Here is a 16,308-nt window from a genome sequence, read left to right as displayed (position 1 = left end):
TAAAGTCCAAAAACAGAAAAAGAGCAAGAAAATCAAGATGTCATGGGAATATGCAGTAAAAAAAGGGCAAGGCAAAACACTATTAGTATCAACACAGTTTCTTTATTGTCAGTCAGGCATTCTAAAAAAATATGTGTCTATAAAAATAATTCAAAAATCAAAAATAATTGCACTGTAAATGAATGTTCTCCTGAAAAAAAAGAAACTGGAGCCACCAGTCCACCACCTAGTCCAAATCCAACGGTTCCATGACCTTACCAATGGACTGGTTATATTGAACCACCTGGTCAAACAAGGGAGGGAGAGGAGTAGTTCCAATTTGGAACAAGTGAGTCCCAGGCAGCGTATGGTAGGTGTAGCTGTAGCGAAGATGATGGACAAAAGATAAGTGTACCCAAGTGAATGGGACAGCGATGAACATGGACGATGCAAGGGGATGAACTTTCTCCAGCTCAAAAACTACCCACTCACACTCCAACCAGGCGAGACGAGCAACCGATGTTTTGATAGTATATGATGGCAGATCAATGTCATGAAGATGGACCTGTTGCCCAACTTGGACTGGCCACCGGGGCTTTGCTGATATCAGCAGCGGCACGTGGTGGTTGACAGATTGGCAACGGAAGCAGATAGAAAGTGGTGACATCAGATATAGTGGGGGAGCAAAGAAGATGATGATGAGGAGGAGGGTGGAGGTGACAAGGGGGTAAACCAGAATAGGGATCCAGAAGTGACCGTTGGGTGAGAATAAAAAAGAGAGTAAGGGTCCCATGGTGGGACTGAGTAAAGAAAAAAAGGTAAGGGAGGGCGACAAAAGCGAGGGCGCAATGTGTAGCCAGTGGCAATGCAAAAATTTGCCAAAATGCTGAAACGCAGAAAGTACTGAATGGAAAAGCAAAGGTGAACGCAACTGGATTGCCTAATAGAGGTGGTGTGGATCAGCCACAAGTTCAAAAAAGGCAATATTAATTACTATTCCATGTGGTACTGTGCCTGTGTGGCGCAAAGGCGAGTCTTTTTGAATATTCACTTCATTCTTGACACCTATCTATGCTACCAATCAACTTTGGTGCATGACACCGGACCGGTTGTAGTCACCCAGGAAGGTGAAAAAGAATTTGAAGTTGAACGAGTGGTGGATGCATGCTTGAAGCGTGGAAAATTAGAGTTCCTAGTCCTATAGAAGGGCTATGGAGACGAAGACAGAACATGGGAACCAGAAGCCCATCTGGACAATTCCCGCAATGCTGTTCGCAAATTATTCTAAGAATCCCTCAGCTCCAAGGAAGCTTAGAGGCATGGATTTGAACCTTTTTTATTCCCTTTTCCAAACTATGCCCAAAAATTTAACTACTACCTCTAATACTTGGTTTTGCCTGGAAGTTGAGCCTTAGAAGGGGGGTAATGTTACAATAACACATTTTTTGGACCTTTAAGTTTCATTCTGTTCTTTAACATTCTTCTATAGTTTTACACTGTGCCATGCGGCACTTTCCTTTGTTCAAACTCCGCTTTTCTCGCGGTACACTGCTTTTCTTTATTTATAGCTACAAATTACTCACGCAGTGGAGCTGGTCACACAGGCTGTGCCCCATGATATCATCAGCCACTGCTTCCATCAACTGTATGATACACATGTACAAATTAACCTGTAGTAATATAAATACCCAATAGATCCAGGAGACTCCTCAGCGAGTCCTCCTGTTGTTTACCCACAACTAACTTGGTCCTATCCTAAGGGTAACCACTCCCCTCACTACATCTGAGTTGTGCGCCAGAGTATACAAACTCTTGGTTGTTACACAAGAGAGACAATCAAAGGACTCAATGCATTATCGTTACATGATGCCGAGTTAGCTGTCTTGGAACTTCACACTCCAAAAAAGTACATTTGAGGAACACAGGGAAACCAAATGAATATTACCTGCAGACTAACCACCCTAGACACACAAAGATCAACGACGATCCAAGTGCTACTAGACAGCGGATGTACGGGAAGCTGCATAGATTCCAAATTTGTAAAAAACCAAAAATATCAGACACATAAAATACTGAGACCAATACCAGTATACAATGCCGATAGAACTCTGAACAAAGACAGAGCCATCAAAGAGTTTGTTGAACTCAAAATGGAGATTGATGACCATTCCAAAAGAATTCATTTTGCTGTCACCAATCTTGGCAGTGAAAGAATGTTCCTAGGACATGAATGGTTATTAAAACATTATTCAATTATTGACTAGAAGAAATTGGATATGGAATTTGAAAGATGTCCGGAGGAATGCAAACAAAAGGTCTAACTCTCTGATCCAGAGGAACACCCGGAAACATACTCTGAAGAAGTAGACTTCCCAGAAGGGGATCAGCTAATCTAGGTAGATCTACTTAATTACAAAGAAACTGAAATTCCAGAACATCTTTACCAGATGATAAAGGCTACAGGCACAACAACTTGCCGAAGCCGCTGGGAAGGATCAGAAGGAAGGAGGTTTTGATAAGATAGGGCCAAAATATCTCCACAATTACAAAGATGTATTTGATAAAGAGAGTTTTGATGCACTGCCAGAAAGACGCGAATGGGATCATGCCATAGAACTAATCCCAGGGGAACACAAACTAGACCGCAAAGTATATACCCCTTAGCATTAGGAGAGCAAGAACAATTGGATGAATCTATTAAAGAAAATTTAGAATCAGGCAGGATACGCCCATGCAAATCTCTCTTTGCTTCACCATTCTTCTTCGTGAAAAAGAAAGATGGAAAACTCAGACCAGTGCAGGACTACCAAAAACTGAACAATATCACCATCAAAATCCGATACCCACTACCATTGATAAATGAACTAGTGGATAAACTATGTGGAGCCAAATACTTCATAAAATTAGATATACAATGGGAATACAACAAAATTTAAGTTGTGGAAGGAGACAAAGAGAAAGCAGCTTTCAGAACAAATAAAGGGCTGTAAGAACCACTAATAATGTTCTGTGGTCTCACAAATCCACCAGTGACTTTTTAAATGATGATGAATGCATTATTTAAAGATCTGATTGATGAAGGAAAAGTTGTAATATACCTTGACAACATCATGATCTTTACAACAACTATTGAGGAACATTGGGCAATGACGCGCCAAGTACTAGATATATTACAAAAGAATCACCTATACTTAAAACCGGAAAAAAGCGATTTCGAAGAAACCTTAGTAGAATACCTTGGTTTAATCATATCACAAAATGAAATTTGCATGGATGCAATTAGAGTAAAAGGAATTCTAGACTGGCCAGAATGCAAGTCAAAAAAGGAAGTACAAGCATTCTTAGGTTTTGTCAATTTCTATAGACACTTCATAGAAGGGTTTGGGTTGATTGCCAAACCACTGACCAAATTGACTGGAAAAGAAGAGTTCACATGGGGACCGGAACAACTAACAGCATTTAAAGAACTCAAACATCGAGTTAGTTCCACCCCAGTCCTTGCCTTACCAGCCAATGACGGAAAGTACAAAGTAGAAGCAGATAGTAGTGATTTTGCTATGGGAGCAGTACTATCACAACAACAGAATGGTATATGAAAACCTATTGCATATCTCTCAAAAGTGTTAAATCCAATGGAACACAATTACAAAATTTACAATAAAAAACTCCTAGCCATTATGATGGCACTAGAAGAGTGGAGACACTATTTGATTGATGCAAAAGAGGATTTCGAGATCTGGACAAACCACCAAAATCTCTTATATTCCAAACAACCTCAAAAGCTCAATCAAAGACAGGCACAATGGGTCACAGAGTTGAGCAACTATAAATTCACACTACACCACAATCCCAGAACCAAACACATCAAAGCCGATCTACTCTTGAGACGAGCTGATCATGATAGGGGGGCGGAAGAGAATGAGGATGTCATCATACTAAAAGCAGAACTTTTTATACGAATGACCCTCACACCTGAACAAAGAGAAGAGATAGCCAGGACAGACAAAGAGAACATAACAATGTATAAATGGATAAAAAAGAGAATGACAAATGTGAATAATTTAGTAAAAAAGGTTGAAGACAAAATAGAGAAGAGAGAGGACAGATGGTGAAAAGATCACAAAGGATTCATATTCTTCAAAGGAAGGATGTATGCCCCAAAAGACGCAAAGCTCAGAGGGAAAATCATACACAGAAATCACGACTCTATCATAGCCGGTCACCCAGGACAATACAAAACAAAAAAACTCATCACACGAGAATTCTGGTGGCCATACATGGACAGAGACATCAAAAGATATGTTGAAGGATGCGAAACATGTTAAAAAACCAAGCCAATTCATCAGAAAAAGGCAGCACCACTCCATCCAAATGAAATCCCTACACAACCCTGGGAAATCATAACTGTCGACCTCTCAGGACCTCTACCAGAATCACAAGGCTATAATATGATTATGATAGTGGTGGACCAATTTTTGAAAATGATCCGAGTCATACCAACACAAGCAGAGCTTACACCAGAAGGAGTAGCGAGATTATTCAGAGACAACATTTTCAGACACCATAGATTACCTAACAAAGGAATCTCAGATTGTGGGACTCAACTCGTCTCAAACTTTATCAAAGATCTCTATACCCATCTAGATATCAAAGGGAATCCATCTACAGCTTATCACCCACAGACGGATGGACAAACTGAACAAGTGAACCAAGAGATAGAACAGTATCTCAGGATATTTGTAAACCACAAACAGACAGACTGGGAAGAATGGCTACCACTTGCAAAACTTTCATACAACAACAAAAAACACAATGCAACTGGCTACTCCCCATTTTATCTAAATAGTGGTCAACATCCAAAAACGAGAACAGACACTAGAAAGGAAGTGAAGAGCGAGAGTGTGGAAGAGTTTGTAGAAAGAATGAAGAAAAGCAGAGAGGCGGCAGAAAAATCACTATATAAAGCCGCAGAAAACATGAAAAAACAATATGACAAAAAGGAAATAGATCTGATTGAGTATCAAATTGGCGGCAAAGTATATGTATAAGCCAGTCATATACAAACCGACAGACCAACAAAGAAACTTGATGACAAAAGACATGGCCCTTTTGAAATAGAGAAGAAAGTAGGATTAGGAGCTTACAAACTCCAACTCCCCGGAAAGTGGCAAAATGTCTATCCAGCAATCAGTGAGTCCGTTTTAACCCCATTCCAAAAAACTAAATTCCCATCACAACAAAAGCCAAAGCCGCCACCACCAGCAATAGTGGAAGGACAGAAAGAGTATGAAATAGAAGAAATACTAGATTCACAAATGAAGAGGAATAAACTAGAATACCTAGTACATTGGAAAGGATATCCAAAGGAGGAATGCATATGGGAACCCGAAGGGAATATAAAAAACTCCCCAAAACTCCTACAATAATTCCATACAAAAACCCCTAGTGCACCCCAAAGGATCCAATTTGCATTACAATTCCAAGCATTTGAAAACTTCATTGAAACTCCAAAAATCCGTAAAAATCTGTTTAACTGGGAAAATGGTAAACTCGAGGCATACTCTTGGGACGAGAGTCCTAAGGAGGGGGTAATGTCACAATCCCTTACTTCTAAGACCCCTATCTCAATTGATAACGAACCCATCATATGTATTATATCTCCAAATCTTATCTAATTATAGCCACGTGATTAATCACATGACCTATAATGTAGCTACTTACAAAGATAATTACAAAACGCCTCATGCCTTACACATGGCGCTCAGTCAGCACCTCATTGCTAACACATGTTCTATAGTATATATACCAGCTACCTCTTATACATATTCTCTAGCTGTTGATTACATCTTTATTCACTGTGATAGACCCTTGCTTGGAATTAGAACTTCTGACTCTCTGTTTGTTCGGTGAAAGAGTTGGATCTTCACATAACCGCTGTTACAATAACACAATTTTTGAACCTTTCCTTTAATTTTCATTCTCCGCTTTAACCTTTTTCTGTAGTTCACACTCTGTGCCATTCGGCACTTTCCTTTTTGTTCTAACTCCACTTTCTTGCGCTACACTGCCTTTTTTTTCTTATTTTAGCTACAACTCTCTCATGCAGTGGAGCTGGTTACACGGGCTGTGCCCTCTGACATCATCAGCCACTGCCTCCATCAACTGTACAGTATACATGTACAAATAGCTTGTAGTTGGTATAAATACCCCAATAGATCAAGGAGACTCCCTAGTGAGTCCTCCTGTTGTATACCAACAACTAACTTGGTCCTACCTAAGGGGTAACCACTCCCTCATCACTACCTTTATAGTTTGTCTTAGTGTGCGCCAGAGTAACTAGCTCTTGGTTGTTACAACCACTGTCATTGTCACTTGTCACTTTTGAAAGTCATTATCACCACCCCTTTTGATTAGAGTCCTGATACAGTTTGTGCATCAGGAGCCTGCTATCACTGGGAATCTCATCACCTCGTCATCTCGTCGTTCTCAAACCTACCTTGTGCTACAATTAGCAAGGTAGTGCTCGTCTATACTTGTCATAAAGCCCCTATCTTCTATAGTTCAACTATGCCTCCTCCTCGAAACCCACACCCATACATCTCTGAGTTTTACTTTGAAGGATCGTCATACATACCACCCCACAAACAACCAGAGCACCCACTGTTCTAGGAGGCAAAGCCCATAAACAAGTTCTGTGGAATCTGGGAGGATTGTGTGTTGATTTGTTTTGTGTGTGGTTTTCTAACTACAGTTCCCATCATTGACAATGTTAAACTATAACAAAAACAATACCCGTCTCTGACTGCACTTGCAAAGAGTAAGCGGTACAATGAGTTTTGAGATTGACAGATGCTAGAGATTGTAGCAAGTAGAGGACTGGGAGTAAATTCAAGGGTTTCTGATGAGGAGTAAAGCAGGTAATTCAAGTGATAAAAAGCTAAAGAACAATACATGAGTATGTAGGGTTTTTATAGCTAATTGTCTATCTCTCAGACCGGAAATGGTATAAAAGAAAAGTGGTCTGAGGATGAAACTATCCAATAGAGAAAAGAACAACTTATTGTACAATTTCAGGGATTAATCAGCAGGTGAGAGAATGTACTAATAATAGGAATGTCATGCATGTTCAGGAACCGTATCCTCATGATGAGGTACAATCCTGACTAGAGAATCTATTAATATATCCAGGCATGTATGCAGCATGGAGCTGATTAGTGAGATCTCTACTACCAGCCCTTATTCATTGTGCTGGCTGACTGGGAGTGTTACCCAGTCTCTGATCTGTGATATGAAATGGTAATGATGGTTAAAAAGCCTGTTAGGGCTATGAGAAGCAAGATACATCAGGAAAAACTCTTTTGCTATATAGCGCTATATAGCCACTACATGTATATATGGATGCTTTCATAGCAACCATAGCCCTATCAATGCAATTATAGCACTATACTGATATTTTTATAGTCACTATAGCCTATCAATGCAATTATAGCCTTTATAGCACAAGATTTAGCTAAAAACAAAATAATAATATTCATAATTTGGATTTACCATAGTGTCTGATAAGTGTATTTACTACTAAAATTGTTGAGATAAATTTTTGTACAAACATCCAAAACATTACTGTGAGTCTAATTGAGCGGACAAGTATCTTTATTTCCCCCAAAGACTGGAATCAAATGACAAACCTGTCTAATTGCAGAAAGGGGTATAATATCACCAGGCAGGTAGCCAGAAGCATTAGGCCCAGGTTTGGTGACAGAGTATATCATATGGTTGTCTTCAGCTGTTGGCCTTAGACAATTAAACCATTCAACATAAGCCAAATGATCTTTGGGCCAGTTAGAAGGGGCACTATGTGTGCCATATAAAGTTGTAGGTAACTTAAAGATCACTCTGAGATGTCCATTTCTTGTGCCTGGTACAACTTTTAAACAGATAGTAAATAGAGCTTTATATTATAAAACTTACCTGTCAAACCTGTTGATTCACAGTCATTGGAGTTCATTACTATAATAGTATCAAACCTAGGATGCTGTCCACCAACACCTGAGGGTTTTGCCTTTACAGCATCTATTTGGTCATCAAATAAGTCCACATTGTTTCCAAGAGTCTCAAGGGAGAATTTGAATGAGTGGAAAACATCAAGGTTTTGAAATAGAAGAGGATAAGACCTTGTTTGTGCTCTGGAATGGGGCTGCTGTAATTTTGAATTAAGGTAGATTTTGAGTACATCCTCAAAGCCTGGGCAGGAGTGCTTCTCCATGGTAGATATAAGTGATTGTTGGGATTTGCTTGGATTCTTTGCAATAATGATATGACAATCCTGAGACTTGGCACAAAGGAAAACATCTTCATCATCTTTTTCCATGCTCATTTTAAGATAACTCTCAAAAGCAAATATTTTTTCCCTATGCAGTAGCCAGGTGATCATTTAAGGAGCTTCAATCCTCTTATTGGAGGCCCTCCATCCATCTTTAGCAAAGTCTATATGAAATCTTTCAAATAATTAGCCTTGCTACCTCCGGCTGATTGCACGGCTAGTTATCCTCTTGAATTGTCTTTGCAGGCCTCCTTCAATATCTCTTGGATAAATCTGAGACTTTGGAGGTTTGTGAGCTATTTTTGCAGCGGGGATTTGGCAGCCACGCTCAAAAGGACCAACAACCTGAGATGCCACACGTCTGAGTCTAGAGTCATTGCTGTACATGTCAGCGCCACCTGACATTGCAAGAATGTCACGCACGTTACGCAACACTGTGATGTTCAAAAGATTCGAGCTCATTTTCTGACACAGCAAGCTTGAGAACGCCCTTCTTAGCATAGAATTTATATCGTTCTTGTACACTTTGCACCTTTTCTCAATTAACATGGAGACATAGACCAACTTTGAGTGATTGGAGAGAATATAGATATAATGACATGTTCCTCGAGTCAGTGAGTACTGTACTATCTACTCATCCTACCCGTCCCCAGAGCTCTCAACAATCTCTCAGCTCATTGCACTTTGACCCTGCACCCCTCCACGGCCTCTTTGTGCTGGGGCAGCTCCTCTTCCACCCTATAAGGCATCTCCTTGCTTGCACTTGGTACCAGCGTCTGAGCGCTATTTTCGTGGTTTCCCAATGATTTCTCCAGCCTCTTGACATCTTTCTAGGTCGAGTTTATGGGCCATTTGTTGGAGTCTTGTGAGCTTCTCCTAATGGCACTCACCAGTCCTTAAGGAGTTGTGAAGGGTTTGTATATCACTGACAGTTCCTATGAAGGATGGATTGACAAATTTCAGGCTAGTGGGCCAATTAACCAACCGGACCTTGTGGGTTTGCACAATGGCGGTCTTGTAGTTTACATAGTTCATGGAAACTGCTCCATTGTTGAGTAAGCGCTCTATGAAGTCTGTAGTTAGCTTTGTTGAATATAAAGCTTTGAAACTTACTGAGGCCAGTCTGGATCAACTCCACACATTGGCTGCATACAACAGCAAGTGTATCACGTTCCGACGTGTCTACAATACATCGTCAGTTAGCTTGCCAGTGGAGTGGGAAAGGACTTACTCTGGTTACAAGTGCATGCCCACAACGCAAACAACCTTGAAACCTCGCCGGGATCAATTTTGAACACGCCTTGAAGAAAATTCAGTGAATTATCACTGCCGTACCACGTTGGCTGTGCAAGATTGTTGATATGCCCAGGAGTGACAAAAAAAAAGCCGTACATTCCCATTTGTAAGGAAAGGTTATCAAGCTAGCAGAATACCTAATCAAAATACATGTAAAATAGATGATTATAGGGGCATACCTCCTTAATCATGCTATCAGCTGTGCACATAACGTCTCTAGCTGCTGTGGCATTGTTCAATTGCATGCTTGTGGCCTTGTGTATGTGATTGTCGGCCAATCTTTGGAGGAGCTCCTCTTTTTGTTCTTCTGACAGATCTTTTTTGTCCTTTGTGGTTCTGTAGCTCAATAAGGTCCTTCCTTTCTCCCAGAATCAAACCTAAATATGAGAACCAGTTAGATATGTTTATAACCACAGGCAAAGTGTAAAGTACGTACTTGGATCTATTTCTAATGCTTTGGCATGTAATATAGCATTGTGAAGCTGTGGTTTTCGCGCCTTCATGTAGTGAGTGTATGCAATTACCATATTCTTAACCTTTTCCACCTTTACATCATGATTTTTGGCAATGTCCATAATTTTATTATTTTGCTCTTTTACAAATGTAATGATGTCTTCATCGAGCTTCTTGAGCATGTTGTTTTTTACTTCCCTTGCAATACTTCTCGAGGCCTTTGCAGCATCAGTAAGTGGCCGCGGAGGAGGGCAAACAGGTAATGTCCTTCTAGTGGGATTGCGTGAGGCCTGTGCCAATTGCCCCTCTGTAGGATGAACACTGCCAGAAGGGAGTGTTGCTCTGTCACCAAGAGGGATAGACGCGCCCAATGTGCCGCTGAATATATTAAAAGCCTCTTTTGGTGCACCCTGCAATAAATCAGTTGGAGGCAACATGCCAGATAGATCAAGTGGGGGCAACATGCCAGATGGATTAGGTGGGGACAATGTGTCGGATGAATTGACTGACACATCTGGTTCGACTGTGGCTGACTGGTTAGATATACTGTTTGCCGGGGTGTCTGGGAGTGGGGAGGTTGCTGGTGGGTGTTCATGTATGCTCCAAGGGCTGCTAGGCATCTTGTCTGGCCTGTGATCTACAGGAAACTGGGGCTCTGAGGAAAGTGGGTTGAACCAAAAGGGGTATGGTGTATCCCGCATTATAGGTGATCTCGTAGATGAGCTTGTCTCCTTTGGCCAAGAGGCTAACAACAGGTCCAAGGTTCGACTCCAAAATATTGTGTCATCTAAGTCTGCATCCGGTACATAACTTGTACAATCCTCCAGCTTGTTCCTCCGAAAACCATTATTTCCAGATGTTATCAGTGCAGGGGGGACTTCCAGAGGATTGTTTAAGAAATTCCAAAGTCTCTCCCTCTCGCCTTCATCCTGCGCCATTCCCTGAAACATCTCATTTGGAGGAGGGAAATTGAATTTGGACATGGATGGATAGAGGCTGCTTCTTTGAAGTGACAATTATGTCTTGGGGGGTCTCTGATTGGGGGGGGGAGGGGAGGAGGAGCCGACCTTTTCTGTATTACACTTCACTTGTACACATGCCAATAAAAAAAAATATGCCGGTGTTTTGGCCAAAACGGCCTAGTAGGACCACCAAATATTAAACCTGCATCAACATTAAATGAATTTTGGGGCAAGAAATATGATAACTAAATATAATAATCACAAAAGATCATCACAATATCACAGTGGCAAATGTTGGTATCACGTGCAAGTGAGCCAAAGTTTCTGATATATGATAACAGTCAGCTTAGTTTCATTTAAAAGTTATAACACCAAGTGACGAGTACTTACCTTTGGTGAGCGTGGAAGGTTTGGTGTGATGATAGCGCATTGGCTCCTCTTTGCAGTGAGTTGATATGATTACTGGATTGGGGAGGAAATGTAGCACATACAACAATAGATAAATACTTGATCCATCATTGAACAGCTCAAGAATGAATGTAAGTAGTGAGAATAGTGGAGAAAGGCATTAATCAGCTCGGAACACAAACATGTTTACAATGCACCATGTCACCATGTAGGACTGTAATATGTTTACTCCAAGGGTGTGCTTGATTTCTCGATTGCCCCTATGGTTGCATTGCCAAAGGATAGGCATGTCGGGATTGCATATGACGTGCGCCCACCACAGCTCAGCATTCAGTGCTCGGGTGTGATTTCAGTGTATGCCCCTAAACTGATACTAACACCAGTAATGGACTTACCGGTTATTGCAGAAAACACCAGCCACCCAACTGTCACAAATGCTCATGCCTTGGGATTTGGGGGAACTGCTATTGGAATGGTGAATGAACTGGGCAAAGAATAATGATGGAAATCCAAGCACTCACAGCCAATGTTCATACAATATGAAATGTCAAGACTTACTGTTCCTAGCAAGTTTTGTGCAAAATAATGGGTTGGTTTGAAGAGATTGCAGCTTGAAATGTGCTTGAATGACTTGGACTGTGAGTGATGCTGAATGAATGTGGTGCATGCAGAATTTTTGGTTTACAACAAAGATTAATATAAACTCCAGTGATTTGAGCAAAGATTTGGGATCAAGTAGGATATTGTCAGCTCATCCATATCTCACGTTCTCTCATGCTCTTGAGAAATTTATTGTACCACAAACGTATCACAAATAAATCAAACAAAATCATAAATTCAAAGACTGCCTGAAAATGTATATGTATTCACTACTACATAGTTGTTGTCCAGCCCTCTAGATATTGACTTGGTTAAATTCTTCGGCCAAGTCATCCACCTATTCCCAATATATATCACTTGACCTCCTTGACTGTCCATCACTTGATGCTAGAGACGGAGGTGATGGTAAGTCTTCGTGCCTAGGAGCTGACGAAGAAATTGGTGGTGAGCGCTCTGGTGTTGAGGCTTGGATAATGTGTAACTCCCCCAAATGATAACTACCAGCGTATATTTGTAAAGCCTCTTTGAAGCTCTGGTATTTGTAGTGTTCCGCTACATTGACTTAATCTGTACGTAGCAACACATCTCTTCTGGGTGTGGATTTATCAATGGAGAAATAGCCTAGAGGGAAAAAACTACTTACTGTGTGTAGAACAAACCGACTTCCCGCCTGACAATGATCACAAAATATCCTTCAGGTACCATACCAGGTTTAGGAGGGCTGATGCTGCTGGGATGATGGATAGATGGAGTAGAACTAACGGGGGCTGCAAGCTCATCAGAATCAGTGGCCTTACTCATTGCTGAGACAGAGTGTCTTGTCACTCTCTCCCTGTGCCTGGACATCACAATGGGGATGGTTGTCACAGTGCGCAAGCTCGTTGTGATAGTGGTTGTAGTCTTGGTCCGTGTCTTGTTAGTATGCTCTGTAACGACAGTCTCACTGTTCAAAGTCATCTAGCTAGTGATTAGTAGGCTTGAGCATTGAGAGTAGAAAGAAATATATGCACCAGAATGTCAAGATATGAGTTGGATTGAAACAGATGTAGTGAGACGGACCTTTTCAAGATCAAGAGTGACGGCTCTGCTGATTATCAAGATTCTCAGGCCACCGCCACAACCACCTGAGCCTGACCGTATTTTTGATTGTTGAACGTTGAATGATCAACAACATGAAGTATATATCAAGTCCAGGACATACCAAACAGGATCTACAAAAATATGAGCAAGCACCCACAAAATTGAAACAGCTTATCTCACATGAAAGTGAGATTTTCTGGCCCATCACGCGATCAATATGGACAAAAAATTCAGCAAGTCTGTGAAATCGTTGGACCCACTGCTCTGGCTCAAAGGTCTGCAGATGTCTCAAAACAAAGGGAAGATTGTCTACGAGGTAAGCAACTTGATGATATTCAAGTAGAGAAGCTCACCAATTGTTTGTAAAGAGATGACTGCCGATGAGCAATGCGTGCTGGAAGCCTTATGTGACCCACCAGTTCTATGTGATAACGAATCACTCAACTTTGACAACCACCTTTAACGTAATATGGAGGTAGTGCTGGATGGATCTGAGCCAGTTGAGATCAGTCATGCAGGTGGCGAGTTTGAGGCATTGACGAGAGAAATCTGATCTGACTTGTGGAAAAGGTGAGTTGGTGTAGCAGTATCCTACTGACCTTATGTTGATAACACTTTGTGCTCAATAGGCACTATCAGCGTATTCCTTGTCGCGTAGATTACCGGATGCGTTGCAACCACATACACAGGCACAACCTGGCCTTTCAAGAACAACTTCCTGCACTTATAGACACATATATGGAGTGGTGTCTCAACTGCTCAGACTTAACTCACCAAGCAGAGCATACTATGGATCCTAGCATGGGTGGGATGGGATTGCTGAAAGTGGAAGTAGTGGACACATTCAGTACGTACAACAAGTAATTGCACGTGTGATTCTAATGTGACTATAGACGCTTGCAAACAGGTTCTTGCAATTCTTCCCACCGACCAGTTCATCACCTCTGCACTGGTTAGACAGGGTGTCATGCCTTGCTCACCCATCTCTCCAACAGTCGGTATCACCTCAGATACACTTAAGCTATACTGCGTAGCTCATCTTCGGACATTTTAAATATCAATCCAGGCCTTTGTCAAGACATTATGGCACCTTCATGGGGTGAGTCTCAGTATGATCAGCGTATATTTCTCACTCATTTTATTCCAGGTTCTTTTTTGTCGTTATCTGTCCCGACAATTTTCCATAGCTTTCAATTTATACATGTCTATTAGGAGCAGGGTAAAAATGCTGGTCAGGACTGCCTTGAACCGTGAGTTGTGTGACTGGTGCCTGAAGCATGTCTGTCCAGCATGCACATATACCATCAAGGGGGAAGAAGAGTTAAAGTTCCGGATGCTCTATACAATGGATGGTAATGACTCATTGAAGAAAATTGTTAGAAGGGCCACTCCCGAGGTCAACAACCAGTTTGTAGGCGAGATTTGTGAACTTCCAGACTCCAGGGAGGTTGACGGAGATAGATAATCAACAAGACAGTCTGTAGATAAGTGGGCACATGGAGTAATACAGGAGATGATGAATGGAGCAAATGATGCAGTGAGTGATTCATTATATTCGCATTATGTTCTAACTAACAGTAACCTAAACAAACAGAATCAGAAGAGAATCCCTGTGTGGGTTGTTGAAAAAACATGAAGGACGATGCTTTGAAGAAGACATGGGCCATTTATGATGAGACAGGGATATTTCTTTCTCTTTGCAAACATGGATTTTCTCTTGTCATTGCAGACATGGTTCAAAGCGGCGAATTGTAAGTATTTGCATTTTATTCAGGTTAATTTTTATATATACATCTGTAGGGCAAAATACCCTTTGGCGGTGGTGGAAGAGATCCTCAACACATTTGGGGAGGATATAGCAGGCGGGTTTGATATTAACTGTAAATTCAAGGCCACCCTCAGTAAAAGCCTGTGAGCTTGTGCTCTACGCCATGCATGTCTTGTTGGCGCCTTTCATGGACATGCCCACCGCTGTCTTTGCCAACTTTCACATCTTGCCACGTATACTGAAGGCCTTGGTCTTGAGAATCTTGAAGGCTGTGAGAGAGCATTCTCAAAGTCCAACACTTTGGCTGGCTCAGTCCAATATGCCATCACCAAAGACAGGCAATTGACGCTTACTTTGGACACGAGGATGAATTTGAAGTATACTACAACCTCAGTATGTACTAGATCTGTGCTACGCAAGATATACTGACACCTAATCTTCTATTAAAGCCAGCTTCTTGTACAACAACTACCAACAAGCTCTGGATATGTTGTCCGAGAGTTCCATTGGACTTAAAAACACAGTCCATGACCTTGGTGTGATGGATGAGAGTGTATTCAAGCAATGGCTGAAAGAGGAGAAAGAATATTTGATGAGCTTGCAGAAAAAACCCACCGAAGAAACATTACACATGGAGTATTGGCAAAAGCTGATCAATGAGTACACATTTCTTTCAGATTTTGACTTGCTACTTCAAGGCCTGCCATGCTCACGAGGAGATCAAGTGGCTCAATGTTGAGATTTGCCAAGTTGCCACCTACCTGAGGGACAAAGATAAGTATCTGCAAATATGTGAAAAACAGATTTGTCCAGCAAGTCCCGCTCTTGCCTACCAAATACGCATTCATCGCATAGAACGGGGCTCTTTCAACGCACATCATGTATGCCGTTTATTGGACATTGCCAAGCTCCTGGGGTTTAGCGGTATGATAGTACCAGGGGAAAGTACACAAACGGGAACAGGTGAGAGTGGAAGTGTTCCTATGGCAAAGCTACCTTCATTACTTGTACTTGTGTCTCGTTCCCCTTGTGATGGACAGCCAAGTGAAGACAGCATATATGAACAAAGGGATAGCCCAGAGGACCTAGAAGAAGAGGAAGAGGAAGACAAACATGTTGAGGAGGCCTCTGAAGTTTAGGACATAGTTTGCTTTACATTGAGTTGTATTTGCATTCAACGTACATTGTATGCTACTATCATAAGTAAGATTGTCAAACTTGCTGTCTCACACAGTGAGCTCGACCCATTACTAGTATCCGACACACCATAATGTGTGTCTGACGCATCCTGTGACAACATGTGACAAGCTGAGTATTTATGTCATCGCCGGCGGCAGTAAGGAAATGCTGACGCTATTGCAATGACACCACATTTGCACACGTGGGGGATCTGGGTCGCCGGTCCTTTCTGGTGAGCCGTGCTTGAAGGGAGCCTCCAAAGT

General features: G+C 41.5%; 1 protein-coding gene across 1 annotated transcript; it reads left to right on the top strand.

Moving 5' to 3' along the window:
- Positions 1–13,180: 13,180 nt before the first annotated feature.
- SERLADRAFT_416431 (uncharacterized protein) lies at positions 13,181–16,005 on the top strand (the record flags this gene model as incomplete). Its single annotated transcript, XM_007320018.1, has 10 exons — positions 13,181–13,414; positions 13,738–13,945; positions 14,165–14,197; positions 14,286–14,348; positions 14,388–14,522; positions 14,828–14,849; positions 14,899–15,009; positions 15,201–15,259; positions 15,316–15,419; positions 15,544–16,005. The coding sequence occupies 10 exons, from the start codon at positions 13,316–13,318 to the stop codon at positions 16,003–16,005; spliced, it is 1,296 nt and encodes a 431-aa protein (XP_007320080.1).
- Positions 16,006–16,308: the final 303 nt, after the last annotated feature.

This window comes from Serpula lacrymans (genome assembly GCF_000218685.1).
Source record: "Serpula lacrymans var. lacrymans S7.9 unplaced genomic scaffold SERLAscaffold_9, whole genome shotgun sequence".
NCBI lineage: Eukaryota > Fungi > Basidiomycota > Agaricomycetes > Boletales > Serpulaceae > Serpula > Serpula lacrymans.
This window is presented reverse-complemented; position numbering and strand designations above follow the sequence as displayed.